The 14,828-nt window shown below is 34.4% G+C and overlaps 2 protein-coding genes across 3 annotated transcripts in view; one reads left to right on the top strand and one right to left on the bottom strand.

Moving 5' to 3' along the window:
- Positions 1-4,948, top strand: part of LOC149488670 (homeobox protein Hox-A1-like) — a 45,316-nt gene extending 40,368 nt beyond the window's left edge. The window contains exon 2 of the mRNA XM_089695170.1: positions 3,510-4,948. Coding sequence (XP_089551296.1) covers positions 3,510-3,898 — 389 coding nt within the window. The 3' untranslated portion in view covers positions 3,899-4,948. The remainder of the gene's footprint in view (positions 1-3,509) is intronic.
- A 2,055-nt stretch (positions 4,949-7,003) lies between these two features.
- LOC149488669 (saccharopine dehydrogenase-like oxidoreductase) lies at positions 7,004-12,713 on the bottom strand. Of its 2 annotated transcripts, none has more exons than XM_089695150.1 (9): positions 12,618-12,713; positions 10,661-10,834; positions 10,121-10,308; positions 9,497-9,626; positions 9,225-9,330; positions 8,665-8,736; positions 8,041-8,413; positions 7,469-7,563; positions 7,004-7,180 (listed from the first exon to the last, which is right to left on the bottom strand). In XM_089695150.1, exons 2-9 carry the CDS (start codon positions 10,827-10,829, stop codon positions 7,081-7,083), a joined length of 1,233 nt encoding a protein of 410 aa, XP_089551276.1. In that variant the 5' UTR covers positions 10,830-10,834; positions 12,618-12,713; the 3' UTR covers positions 7,004-7,080. The 2 variants fall into 2 exon arrangements, with proteins under 2 accessions (XP_089551276.1, XP_089551275.1); XM_089695149.1 differs by lacking the exon at positions 12,618-12,713 and adding an exon at positions 12,213-12,296.
- Between the last annotated feature and the right edge of the window lie 2,115 nt (positions 12,714-14,828).

Here is a 14,828-nt window from a genome sequence, read left to right as displayed (position 1 = left end):
AAACAGGCTGTAATGGATTAGTGGTGTACCGGCCTTCTCCGGTTACATGCGCAAACAGGGGGCGAGCTGTGTGCGGGAGGCTTGTGTTTCGACGCAAATGTAAACCTGGTAAGATGAGGTCGTTTTAAATGAGCTTATAAGAATCTGATCTTGAATACCTACTGTGGTACATTTACATGGTCTTCCTAAGGTAGCTATAGTCATAATTATTTTTACTGAAAACAGGCTAAGCTTTAAAGTTTAAACTTTCACGTATTCGCAAAATTTATAATGATTTGGTTATAATGATTCCCCAGAATGTTACTTCGTCTAGCACGTAATATCAGTAAAACCATTACAATAATAATATTTGCCACTAAAAACGAATAGACAATCTGCTAAACGCATAGTTTCGCGTTCGCCAATGTTGTCACAGGCGGACGGTGAAAACTGTTTCCATTACCATTCGGAAAAACTATAAAAATATTATACTTATAACGAGATCCTAGTTGACAACTAACATTTTAGTTTTACTACTACCTACTAGCTTTCAGCCCGCGGCTTTGCCCGTGATTATTCACAGGAAATTCCCATCGGACACTACGGTAAAAAAAAGCCTATCTCAGTCACCAGACACATAAATCTATCACATTTATACCTAATACTTATTAGATAGGTAGTAAGGATAGGTAATAACTAATAATAATAATAAACTAGCATAGGATAGCTATTATCGTAAAATAAATAATTTAGAATTTTGCTAATTGATAACATTCAAATGAGAATTTGTAGTGGGTACCTACTCTTTTTTTAAATATTTCAAAGCTTTCATGTCCATACCTACAAATGTATGAAATACTGCATTTTCTCGTGCCGCCTAAAACAATGGACACAACATTATAATGTCCGAGTGTTTCGGGTATTGCACAAACAGACACACTGTTTGCACTTCGCTAACGGGTTGCGACCGTCTCGGGTTACCAAATATGGGATTTCTGACTGAGGTGGGATTACTGTTTCGTTCTTGTATTGTTATTATGCGCTATGGCCTAGGACAATAGATATAAATTAAGTTTTTCAATAGTGTAGATACTTTTTACTAATGTGTAACCTACCTACTCTAAGGCAAAGTACTTCCTTGGTTTTTTTATATTACATTAGCCATTGCCCATTAGGTACTGCTCAGACTCATAGGTATGCGTTCCATAGCACGCTATGGAATCGAAGCGAGCGAAAATAGAAAATAGCGAAGAGAAATATATTTTACAAAACTGCATTGAAACACAGAAACAACTATGTAGGGATCAGCGGTATGTACATGTATATTGTATAGGCATACATGGAGACAAGGTTTTATATTATATATGTAACTATGTATTTATTTAACTAGAGGCACACCCCGGACACTCCATACAAAATGATCGTTTTGACAGTCACACTGTAGAGACTGCAAATGTGTGTGTTAACGCTTTATGGTTGGCACATTTGTGACTAGCGTAAAAAAAATTCGCGTTTTTCTGATGAAATACATCCGTAAACAGCACAATATCTAACCATTTTCTACGAAAAACGATAATCACAAATCCAAAATAATAAAATTACTTTAAGTCAATTTGATTAATGTTGTCAATCTTCGTTGCGTATCGTCCTTGCAGAAAAATATGGCCCATTTTATGTCTGATCGCGCGGGGGTGAGGTAAGTTTAATTTTGGCGGGAGGCGGAGAGTGTCCGTTCTGTAGCGTTTAGCTACTATTATGTATTCTGTGCTAGAGGATAGGGTGGCTTTCTCTGCTTTTTATTTACAATGTTTATATATACTGCTTGTTTCTCTTAATGCCACACAATGTACCTACATTTTAATCGTTTATATATTTTATCAATAACTATTTCCACCTGTGCACTGTCAAATAGATTATTCTTTTATATTATCTACATTAAAAATGAAATTAACAAAAGCGAACGACAACTCATTAAACGTCCGATACGAAATTAATTAAAAAGCAATAAGAACACGTGTACCGGACAGACGGACGGACGTGCCAATTATCGGACCAACGGATTAGTAAAGGGTGATACTTTTATTACTTTTGCTAAATGTTCCCGGGTTTCGCGTAAGTCAATAATTGGAACAAATGATTTTGACCAACCGCTTGAGAGACGGACCGCTGAAATCAGCCGTCTGCATTGTAGATGTAAATTGTTTCAGTGAACGTTTAAAAATAGAAAAAGATGCGACAATTCTTTGCAAATGTTCATATTTAGACTATTTTGACAAACTGTACCCCACCTAACCTAGTACCTACATATTATAGTTCATACGCGTGAATGTACCGAAACAAAAACATAAGGAGAGCCACGAAATACGATACAAAATATTTCGTAGGGTTCTGAAATTGAATTCGAAAACTAACAAAAAAAACAACCAACGTTTCCAGAAATTACGTTAACGGAAAGGATCGGTTTGTGTATATGAGACGTAATAACCAAGAAACGGATGGAGCAATTGAAATTTGTTTATTTTTGTTATTATACCAGACCTGATTGAGGCTGTTAAAGGATGCACTTACATATACTTAGGTTTAAATAAAATTTTCCCGTCGTTCGTTGTCGCTTTAAATTTGAGACTTCTTGTAGAAGTATTTTTGAATGATTTTATTTATCATTTACCAGCAGCTTAGAAATTAGTTTCTACACAGAAAACAATTCAAAAGTGCTTCTTAAAGTAGTTGAATAAATAAATTTTTGTGACTCTTTGCCTGAAAGCGCTAGAATTGGAACTTAGTGGGTCAGCTAAATGTCATAAGAATAACATTTGATCCTGAGGTACCTGAATAAAAAAGTAACCTGCATCACACTTGTCCTGTAAAAAAACCCATGGTATAAAAAATGGCGAATTCCGATTTCCGCTGCATGACATTCATCAAGTGTCGCTACCACGAACATTAAAGGCACATTTTGTCAATCACGCAGTGGAAGCGGACAAATGAAAACACCTAAACAAATCCAAAGCAACCTGACCGACACGCTGCTCTTACTTCGTGTTGTTTACTTTTCTACAATAATAAACGTCAAAACGTTCACGTTTCGGTGCGAGCGCGGGTTATCTCCCGCCGGGGGGCCGCTAAGAGCCACTATTGAAATATCTTTTATCTCTACGTACCCACATTCGAATTAGAAAAAATTGACACCTGTCATAAATATAAGATCCCACGAATTCTTTGTGCTTTTGTTTAAATAGAATTGCAAATAGAGATGAGGCGGACTTCACGTCGAGGTTCAATGACTCGCTGTGTTTTTTCGATCACAATATTGTGATCAGGTGAACGTTTAATGCATTATTCATTTGACGGTTCGCAAAAAGTCTCCCAGACAATGTGACTTAGAGAGAACATTGCAATCTTTAAAACGTCTACCTCACTAGATAAAAATCAATACCAATTTTATTCTTCAATACAAACAAACACCATTACAACAATACACACCTCCATACTGAAAGTCAACACGAATTAATGTAATGTTTCTCTTGCAGCGCCAAAGCTGATGATACCTCCAGCGGACTTCGTGAACCAGGGTGTGCTGGGCAGTCCCCAGGACGGGATGCGCACCCCCACGGGCAGCCAGATGCTCGCCAACCCCCTCCTCAACCTGAACAACACCGGCAGAACCAACTTCACCAACAAACAGCTTACGGAACTCGAGAAAGAGTTCCACTTTAACAAGTACCTCACGCGCGCGAGGAGGATAGAAATAGCATCTGCCCTTCAGCTCAACGAGACACAAGTCAAAATCTGGTTTCAGAACAGAAGAATGAAACAGAAGAAGAGGATCAAGGAGGGGCTGATAGCGGCGCCCGACCTCGCGCCCTCCGCCTCGCACTCCGCCATCGGCTCCAACGAGAACAGCCGGGAGTCCAGCTAGAGTTGTGTTCAGTTATATTGACTCGAAAGTGTGGTTCGACTGAGCGAAAATATCGAACGTTGAAGTACTTACTGTGTGCCAAAATTTTACATTAACTTTTTTAACGTAACTAAGGTTTCACTTCGTCTGTCTCGTGTACAATTTTGGCAAATGGTACGCACGTAGCTTAAATATTTCCAACCGTAATTCAAATCGAACAAAAAGTGGCTAGACCGCATTTTATATTTAATATCTTTGTCAAAATATAAGCTCAAATAGATTAAGCTTCATTATATTGTAGACTAAATTAAGTACTTTAATAGTGTTTAATATTTTTTACATATTTTCTCCGAGTCTTATTTTTCATATAATGTAGTTTTTTTTTTATTTAACCATTATTTTTGTATCGCTAGCTTTGTATTAATTTATTACATGAAATAGTTTTAAATTCCATAATGAGGTGCTTTATTTGGTTTATTGCGAAATGAGATTATTTAGACCTAAGTTTACAAATAGCTTTATAGAAATTACAATATTTGAGAAGGACAAAGGAAATAATAATAAGGACTGTTCTAATAAACTTTCTGCGTGCAGAAAATATTATTAGTATTGTCTTAAAACATTTTTAAATATTTTTTTAGATCTACGGGGCCGGCTTCGCACAGATAGATTTCTTTCTAAATTTTTAATAGTCACTTTTCCAATAGATACTTACTTAGACAAATAAACATATTTGATTTGATTTGACAAATATTATAACCTTTCATCAGCTATTGAGTATGTAACTAATATAAGTGATTTTCTTCTTGTCCTTGTCCTTCTCAACCGTGTAAGACAAGTCGTCAACTCAATTTTATATGTTTGTACCGCTTATTCATTGCTGTATAGAATATTTTTTTACTTTACCAAAGCTGTTGATGATTATTTATTAAGCGTATTGTGTTTAGGTATTGTACAGGCTTAGAGATATAGCGCTACCATAGCTGTATATATGACCGATGGTCTGTAGATCGATTGTGTGTATATTTTGTAATCTAAGTTCAGAACTATCAATAAATTAACTATTTTCAAGTGAAGTTTTATTTTAAAGAAGTCTTTTTACCCCAATAAAGTTCAGAATATTTCTGGTTTTAAGTGAAATAGGTATAGAAGTAGGTATTCTATAATCTATACTAATATTATAAAGCTGAAGAGTTTGTTTGTTTGTTTAAACGCGCTAATCTTAGGAACTACTGGTCCGATTTGAAAAATTCTTTCGGTGTTAGATAGCCCATTTACCGAGGAAAGCTGTAGGCTATAATATATCATCACGAGACCAACAGGAGCGGAGCCACGAAGGTGAAACCGCGGGGCGCCGCTAGTCTAGAATATTTAGATACTTCTGATTTCTATAATAGTAAATTTTAACCTAATATTTTCACAAATAAAGTTATTTCCATTTGATTGTTGCCCTGATCGATTTTCTCAATAAACAAGGTATACAGCTTTCTATGACTTGACAGACCCAGACCGAGCAAGATATTTTATCTGGGACTGTACTATCTACTATTAGAAATTAGGAAATAAGTCTAAAGGTAGGTTAGTCAAGACTTGTACATTGAATTTTTTTAAAGAAATTCATGGGGCGAGAGCTACAATCGATAGGTATCGAAGCCAAAAATATAGTTTTTGTCTATTATTATATTTATGTATTGCCGGGCTGAACTCAAAACATACTGCATGGATTTACTTCAAATTTGATACAGATAGCTTGAGACCTGAGAAAGGAGTAAGGACATAGCAAAGGTTTTATCCCGGAATCTCACGGGAAGCGGTTTTTTCTTTTACTAGGCAGGCGAAGCCGCTGGCGGAAAGCCGATGTAACATAAAAATTCACATCTTTTAAATTAACCTTACAGTTTATTTACAAAAATTACGTAATAAATTTGATAAATTACAATTTGATTACATTGTATCAGAACATTATTTACTTTTTTCTTAACAAAACACCCCATAAACAAACTACGTACTAGATTTAAGTTAAGTAGCGCCATCTATGAGCTTACTCTGAAACTAAACGTTCAATAGATTTTGAGCTACTAAGGACATCTTGTGGCTGAAAATAATATTAACTAAGTATATTATATTTTAAAATAATTTTTACATTGTTGTTTTGTAATAAAATAATTGATAGCATCATTATACCTATTAGTTTTGTTCAGGAGACCTAGGCTAGGTACTAGGTACCTTATAGGGTCTATAATTATTTTTGAAACAAAAAAATCACAGTAGGATGAAACCCATTAGAAAAGGGGGGGAATATGGAAATAAAAATGAAAGGAAACATAAATTACGGTAGATCCGAGTTCGGGAAGTGGGAGGGGGAGCTTTTACCATTTCTGAAGGCTTCGGCCCTGGGTCTAGTATAGTAACAATCACTGCCGACATTATTGCAACAATGTCGCTTCCCCTGTCGGTTGTTCCGATATAGGTAGATAGGTAGGTATATGCTTAGGATTATAAAATTACACAACTAATTTTGATTTATTTTTTTAAATAATTAGTTCTCAGGGCAGTTCCTAATTCCTATAGATATAATACTTATGTTAAATTTCAGAAAAAGCGTGCGTAGCCGCGGTTGGCATATCTTACTTCCTAGTGTATGCTATTTATTAAGTACTTATAAGTAGTATTATATTATCTGTGCTATTACACAATAAGAAAAAAATACACTGTAGTAATAACCTGAACATATTTTAAATTGTGGGAAGAAGGAACAAAAAATAAGAAAACCAAAAAAAAATTAAAACATTTATTCAACATAAAAAACAAGTAAATTATTAAAAAAACAAAATACCCGACTGCACACTAAAAAAAGAGTGATTGAAATGAATCTAATGATACCGCATACATATTTTTTTAAAGGGAAATTTAGAAAAAATATTATTATGTCTTTATCCCGTGGGACTTTTAGGATAAAATGTATCCTATGACACTCCCGTAATCAAGACAAATCTAACGATACCTCATACATCAAAATCCATCAAGCCGTTTAGGCTACAGGTGGTCACAAAGGAAAAGACATACATACATACTTACATACACTCGAAAAACATTACCCTCCTTCTTTGGCAGTCGGGTAAAAACGGTTTATTAACGTCATAATACCATTATCATTAATTATCACACAATCACAGCTTACAATCTATCTACCTACTTATTTTTTAATTCTTATCAATAATTTCAAATTTTAGTTTATCATTGTTATATTTCTGTATTATGCTTGTATTTTTGAACGCAGCACCTGGTGTTAGCACTCCATATCTGGAATGATAAATAATGTTTAGGTAAATAAATCAAACTACGTAGGTTAGTTTTTATAACTTATATTAGCTTCACATGCATGTTTGTAGGTAGGTATGTATGTAACAGACGTTTTTATAGACTCGATTTAGATCTGCAACGGACGGATTTGATTCTTTGTATCGGCGACATTACAATAATTGTATGAGTTTAACGCGTTAAACGATAACTTTTAACATTTGCACTTCAATGAGTTTAAACTTTGAATATCTTTTTGAAATACATATAAAAAAATCCACAAAAACTTACGTAGCCGGCATTTTATCTCCCTCTGTTAGAAGTGTGAGCGCAGCGTATACCGCGGCCACTGCGGTTCCTTCATACGGTGCGTTTTTACCTTCCGGCTGTAATAATAATGTTATTTATATTTTAAACATCCTACTAATATAATTAATGCGAATGTTTGTTCGTTTGTTACTCATAATCACGCAAAAACTGCTGAACCCATTTTCATGAAATTTGTTACACACATAGGATAGGTTTAATCCAGCTAATCCCACAAGAACGCGAACTTTACGGGGTTTTCTTTGAAAACGCCGTCGAAGCCGCGGGCGGAAGGCTAGTTCTGAAATAATTAGGTTTCTTGTTTAGCTAGGAAAATATCTCGATATGATGATGATTCACCGAAAAATTGTCTGCATCTCTCATGCTTGTTTATGAAATACAATAAGGAAATAGTAAAAAAAACGTAATATTCTAGTTAATGATTTTACATTTTACAACCATAAATGATTAATATCCTCCACAACTGGAATCATAAAATTTTCAACATTCTTATATATTTACAGTAAGTTACACCCACAGTTAGGTACACCACTTACACGAATTCTGGCGACGATGTGATCCCTGGGCTTCCCTTCCACCTCCCCCCTCCAGCCCTCTCCATACATCTCATAATCGAAGCTGAGTTCCCCCATCAGCTCTTCATCAGGGTCACCATACGTAACCAGGCCAAACGAACACACACGAGGATACTTGATCAAAAGATTCGAAAGCCGGAATATTTTGCATAAAACGAATAGGAATATGCCGAAAATGGTAGTGGCGATAGAAGCAAATAGGGTGGGGAAGGAATGGTATCGTTTGAACTGTATGGGGCGCGAATTAATGTGGTTTTGGGTGCGCTGGACTATAGTTTCCTCGGCGCCGGGGAAGGGCACCGACCAGCGATTGTTTCTCTGGTGAATGAACGGCCTGTGAAAGAAGAAAGTTACAAAGAAAAATCTGCTGACAAAATTGGACTATTAGTGCTCTACGGTGATTTTATTTTGGTCAAAATTTTATTACATCGCACCATTAAATAGTCAGTAACATTATAAAGAGGAAGCTGTTCACAGGTAAAAAATGACATAAAACCTTAAAGACGTAACTACAGACTATTCTTAACAATTAGGTATCTTTTAATAAAAAAAAATGTAAAATAAATATTATTGTGTGTTATATACCTTGGCTTCAATTGTGGTTCTAGTTTCACGTTCTTTTTATCAGACCGATCCCACAGTGGTTTCTCTTTTAATCTGCAACAAAACATTGTTATGAGAATATATTATTTTGCGACATCATTTAGAATTTATATGTCCTTAGATTCTCAAACCAATGAGTGGATATTATCCATTTTGTGCCGTTGTAACTAGTTATAAGTTAATTTTATTTTTATTTTTTATGTATTAATGTGCATCGGTACTTAAATAAATGTATTTTCTTTCTTTCTATATTTCCTACTTCTCTAAAAAACATTTAAACTCTACTTATCGTGGAAATGGTAATTTATCAAAAGTCAAAGCATTATTATTTATCAAAACCTATACAGTTATAGGTACATTACATCTATTTTTTAAGACACTTAGATTCTCCACTGATTTTCAGTGGACACCACCAATAGGTATAGCTCTACTTTCGAGTTTTGATGTACCTAATGTGATTGATAGCAACGGTGACCTTGTCGATAATTTGAATATGTATTCATTTACTAGGAGAGAAACAATAATGACTAATATAAGCTCACCCTTGTATCAAACCCTCCCAAGTGCTGTCTCTCATAACATTGGCGGGCCATTTCTTTGCCACCTTCATCTGCGTCGTCAGATAGGCTTCTACAGAATTCAGAGTTCCTGAAAATTAAAATAATAAAATAATATGTACTTGGGAGGCGTTTTTATTAGTATTATTACTTTTTTATGTTAATTAATAAGTAATTATAAACTTATTTTTAAACCTATTTCAAAAAATGAAGTTATTCTTAGTATTATTAGTATTTATTTTTCTTCAATAACTTACCTTTAAAGTTTTGCTGTAGGAATACGACCCCCAGGTCAGCAGGAATACATCCCAGACCGCACGCGTTGATCACAAACACCCCCTTCTTTCTAGCTGCTTCGTCATACTTCGCCAAGATTTTCTCTAGAAACTGTCATATTAATTAGTAACTATTACAAGTAAAGTAGAGGTCTTACAGTAATTGACGCGGAAGTTGAAATGATATTATTATAATGGTTACAACTTACAGAATACAGGTATACCTACGCATCTTTTGTGTTTCATGTAAGGTAAGGTAAATGCCAAATGGTATAAGGATATCATGGTAAATAATGTGGCTACTATAGGCTACTAAATATATGTACATAATATTTGCTCTCATTTTATGAAAGGATATAAAATTTTGTTATTAATTAACACAAACTGAACGCATAGAAATATGAATAGTACATTATAAGGTTTTTGTACCTATAATACAGATAAAGAGTGAAAAACCAAGTAGATATGTGATCCATACAATATGCATTTCATACTGTAGCTTTAGTAGTATTATATCATTTTCTCTGCTTTAGTCATTGAGCTATTATTAATAATAGTAGTACGTAGTAATAATAGCTCAATGGTTTTAGTCTGTCTTAACCTTACCGGCAGTTCGCTACACACGTCCACATAATGCGTCTGACAGTCTACAGCAGCTCTGACCACGGCCTCACCGGTGGTCACATACGGGCCGCAGCAATTCAGCACAACCTTGCATTGACTACACATCGCTTTTAGAGACTCGTAGTTTGTGGTATCGGCGGCTATTATCTTTATAAGCGATGTATCCTCGCCTGGAAGAAAATTTTACGATCGTTTATTTTACGTTGGACATAATATTTATTACGAGAATTAATACAGGCGTAATCATTTTGCAAATTTACAAATAGATAGTTAAATTTTTGTTCGTAAGTTTGATAAATATATAATTCATAATAGATATAACTAAACAGCATAAATTCTAATGAGAATGGCAAGGTGTACCTATGAACAATTAAACATACTATATTGCTATAAGAAGTAAGTACCTAGGTACTTTTAATTTTTCATACTACCAAAAACCTAGTCTCGGTTCAACCAAATATAAAACCAATCAGGGATCCGTGCTCGTAGATACGTAGGTACAAACTAACAATCAGAACGTACCAGCTTTCACAGAATCTCTCAAAACACGTTCCAATTTACTCTTTGACCTGCCAGCGACCGCCCACCGGATTTCCGGATAATTTTTACATATCCGGAACATTTCTGGGACGACAAAGCGGCCCGTGTAGCCGCTAGCTCCGAAAATTATGAGGTCCAGTCTAGCCGCCATGTTAGCTATTTTGAATTAGAAATAATTAAATATTAATGTTAAGTATGTTTGGTAAATATGGTACATTTTTAGTTTGTCATATTATCAATCAATATATAGGATAGGTAGTCGATAGAAATCATAAGAAAAACCAAAAATATATCCTTCTTTTATCCTCTCCTTGTATCCTTTCGGACCTATATTTATTCATATTTTATCGTATAAATGTGAAAATAGAAATGCAAGATTCTTCACCGTGTACACACAAACACCCACACATTTATCTATACTTCTATACTAGTCTATACTAATATGTATTATAAAGAGGAAAAGTTTGTATGTATGTAGGTATGTATGGTTTTCACGCATAAACTACTGGACCGATTTTGATGAAATTTGGCACAGATAATCTTTAGACCCTGAGAAAGAACATAGGCTACCTTTTATTGCGAAATGTGTACCACGGGCGAAGCCGGGGCGGACCGCTAGTCATATATAAAACGTATCAACCTATGTACCTATGTAATGTATGAGTTAACAATAATTGACCCACCGAGTCTCATGATGACTTTAAAGTTTTAAATTGTAATATACCTAGTCTAGACTCTAGTAGCTAAGTAAGTAGATACTTAGACTGTGTGCAAGATTATTTGAAGATCATAATGCATTCGACGTGCATATTTAATTCATTATTTAAACCTATCTATTGAAAATAACAATAAGATTTAAAAATACATACACAAAAAGTAGATATACTATATACAAAATTAATTACTTATAAATTTATAAAGAACAGAAAAAATTCGATCACAAGGCGAGACACGAGATCAATTTTTTTCTATTCTTCATAAATTTATAAAGCATTTCAATGCCATATAAAACAAAAAATCTGATTATACTAAATTAATTTCAGAAATATCTATTTCACAGATGACAAGTAATTGTAATCATATTATTATCTACTCAATACTTAAGGCTGTTACATGCGCTAATAACCTTGACCATACTAGACGGATCTCAAACCTCTCCCGCTGCACCTTCTTTTTTCCTCGCATTTTGTATTTAAAAAGATACTAATCAGTGAAACAAAATATCCTCGTCAGGGACTGTTGTGTAACTGATAATTTATTAAACATAAAAATTTCAGAGATCTAAGTCAGCAGGTTACGAAGTTTATAGAGTATTTGCGGAAAAATCGATGACCACGGCACATTTTTTTTCTAGAAATCTATTAACTTTGGAAAAAAGTCCTCGCGAGCAATTAAAGATCAAAGACCATCCTATTTTATATATTTTTTTCGGTATTGTGCTTTATGTTGTACCAGAGTTTATAGAGGTTGAACATAGCCGAAATTGCCGGGTAACGCCTTAAGAGACAAAATATTAATACATAATATTACATACCTATTAAAAACCAATCAAATTTTCTTAACACTATCACTTTTATAAATCAATCTTCTTATATTTATATAATATTACTTGTATTCAAAAATAGACGCTTACGTCCAAGCAACTTAGTTTACTTATTATGATTGTATCAAATCTTTGTTAATTGTTGATTTACCTAATTTAAAACTCACAAAAAAAGTCGTTACTTTGAATAATTATCCACAAAAAATTTATACTTATTTTCCGACACAAATATCACTTAAAACTGTTGAAAATAAGGTAAAACATCCGATGCAATAGATAACATAACTAGTGTTCTATATATTATTATATACTGATTTAGATAAGAAATTGAGAAATTATACACAATAATGAGAAGTGAGTAATTTTTACTCAGTAACGGCTAGGGACATAACTTACTCCGAGATCTGATCAAGACTGACTTATTTTAAATTACCCACACTCAAAAATATTAATATCTACATAGCAATTAGTAAAATAAACGACATCATTTGATTGTGGTTATCATAACTATGCAGATACAATAGTGCTCTGCAGTGTTCATTAATAATTATTATACACACTTGAACACACAACACATCTTCATAAATAAATTGAACCGTCTGTCTGACTGTATGTACTATGTCAATATAATTTGGTATTCCAGTGCAATATGTTTTAGGATAATCTAAACAATTTTTGTTGTTTTTCCCCCTTTTTCGTACATTTGGAACGACTGAAGCAATTTTCATCAGACTTTACCTACACACTAATCAGACTGTACTACACCTACTACTAGGTACCTAATATATGGTACTAAAACTATACTATCTATTAGAAAAAAACGAAATCTAAGCAAATCCGTTGTGTACCTAGTATTAAAGATATAAGCGTACACACATACAGATATTAGAACAGACGCGGGAAGCGAAACTATGTACTGACTAGTGATTTTGAATTTATTTATCAACGCAAGCACGAACGATGTCGCGGGCATAGCCAGTGTTAAAATATTGTTGTCAATACAAAGCTTAAGGGTGCACTCACACACATCAGTCACCGTCACGGCACGTCACCGGACAGGATTAAAAAAAAATATGTATCAATAGTTCTAGTATGACTCTGTTCCCACACGACAGTCGCCGGCACGAAATCTATCAGTGACGTCACCGGTCAGGCACGTCAAATAATCTTTCCATACATGTATCATACTTTTATCCCCACTCACCCGGTGCCGTCACGTCTCAGTTCAGTCAGCGTCGTGCTACCGTCAATGAAACGTGGCATCCGTCAGGGCAGTATCTGTTCTCTAGCGTGACACACGTCTAATCACTGACTAACCTGATGTATGTGTTCAATGATTCAGTCAAACCGGCGACGTGACTGACGGACAACATGACGGTGACTGGTGTTTGTGGATACGTACACGAACCGTCACCGATCAGTCATCGGTGACTTGACGGTGACTGATGTGTGTGAGTGCACCCTAAAGGTCGAATTAAAGTAAACCGTGTACTTTTGCTTAGTTATATTGTATTCTATATCTGTATCAATAACAATAATCAGATGGCCTGTGTTCACAGCTTGCAAAAAGTCTATGTTTATTCACTTGAATATTAAGATTAAAATAACTGAATTATTCAGGACGTTACGACGATGACGACGATGGGAATGTTTAGTGTAACTTTTTTGGATATTTCCCGTTTTATATTTTAAATGTTATTATTGTAATTTTACTCATTTGGTAAAGGCTATGGGTAAAGGGCTTTCGATATCAGTTTAAAGTTTTTTGATATCTGCAATGATTACGGAATAATCGCCTGAGCACACTTAACGATTACACCCTGTATATTTAGAATTTAGATATAGATATACAGCTCTTTACAATAAAAGCATTAGTTTATTATTATTCATACGGAATTAACACCGTGAATTTGTGCTTTACTCATTATATTCACAAAATGAGCCAAATAATTAAGAAAACAACAATATAAAACACCCTAAATGAGAATCATAACAATGTAATTAAGAATAAGCCGGATACATAAAACTTTATGTGCCTTCTTATTAGGTAGGTACATACGAAATAAATTAAAGACTATCTGCGCCCCGCGGTTTCACCCGCGCGCGTAACTCAGTTTCTCATGATCCAGTGGAAATATCGGGAAAGTGGGAATATAATAAAAAATAGCCTAAGTTACTCCTTATAACAACAGCTATCTATCAGTGAAATTCCCGTCAAAATTGACCCTGGCGTTCCTGAGAATTGCCGGAACAGACAGAAAAATTTGTAAACATTACTATTTTGGTGTATGTTCAGAGTAGGTATATATCCACTATATAATATCCTATGCATTTAGTGAATATTGGGTATTTCCTTAGAATTTAGTGTTATTTCAATATTAGATTTTTTAATTTAGATAGAAGATACTCCAATTTTATTATTGGTATAGCTAGATGCGGCCTGCGTATGAGATTCTGAAGTTCTGGATGACTGAATCACATAAAAGCCAAATTACCTACTAAAAATATTTTGATCAAAGTTCACAGTAGAAAGTTACAATTTTAACTATTACCTATACATGCTTATTGTCTTATTAATAACTAGCTTTCTGCCCGCGGCTTCGCCCG

Source organism: Colias philodice, chromosome 5 (genome assembly GCF_061535455.1).
Source record: "Colias philodice isolate Cphi_HAF_F1 chromosome 5, ilColPhil1 Martin Lab GWU primary, whole genome shotgun sequence".
Classification (NCBI taxonomy): Eukaryota; Metazoa; Arthropoda; class Insecta; order Lepidoptera; family Pieridae; genus Colias; species Colias philodice.
This window is presented reverse-complemented; position numbering and strand designations above follow the sequence as displayed.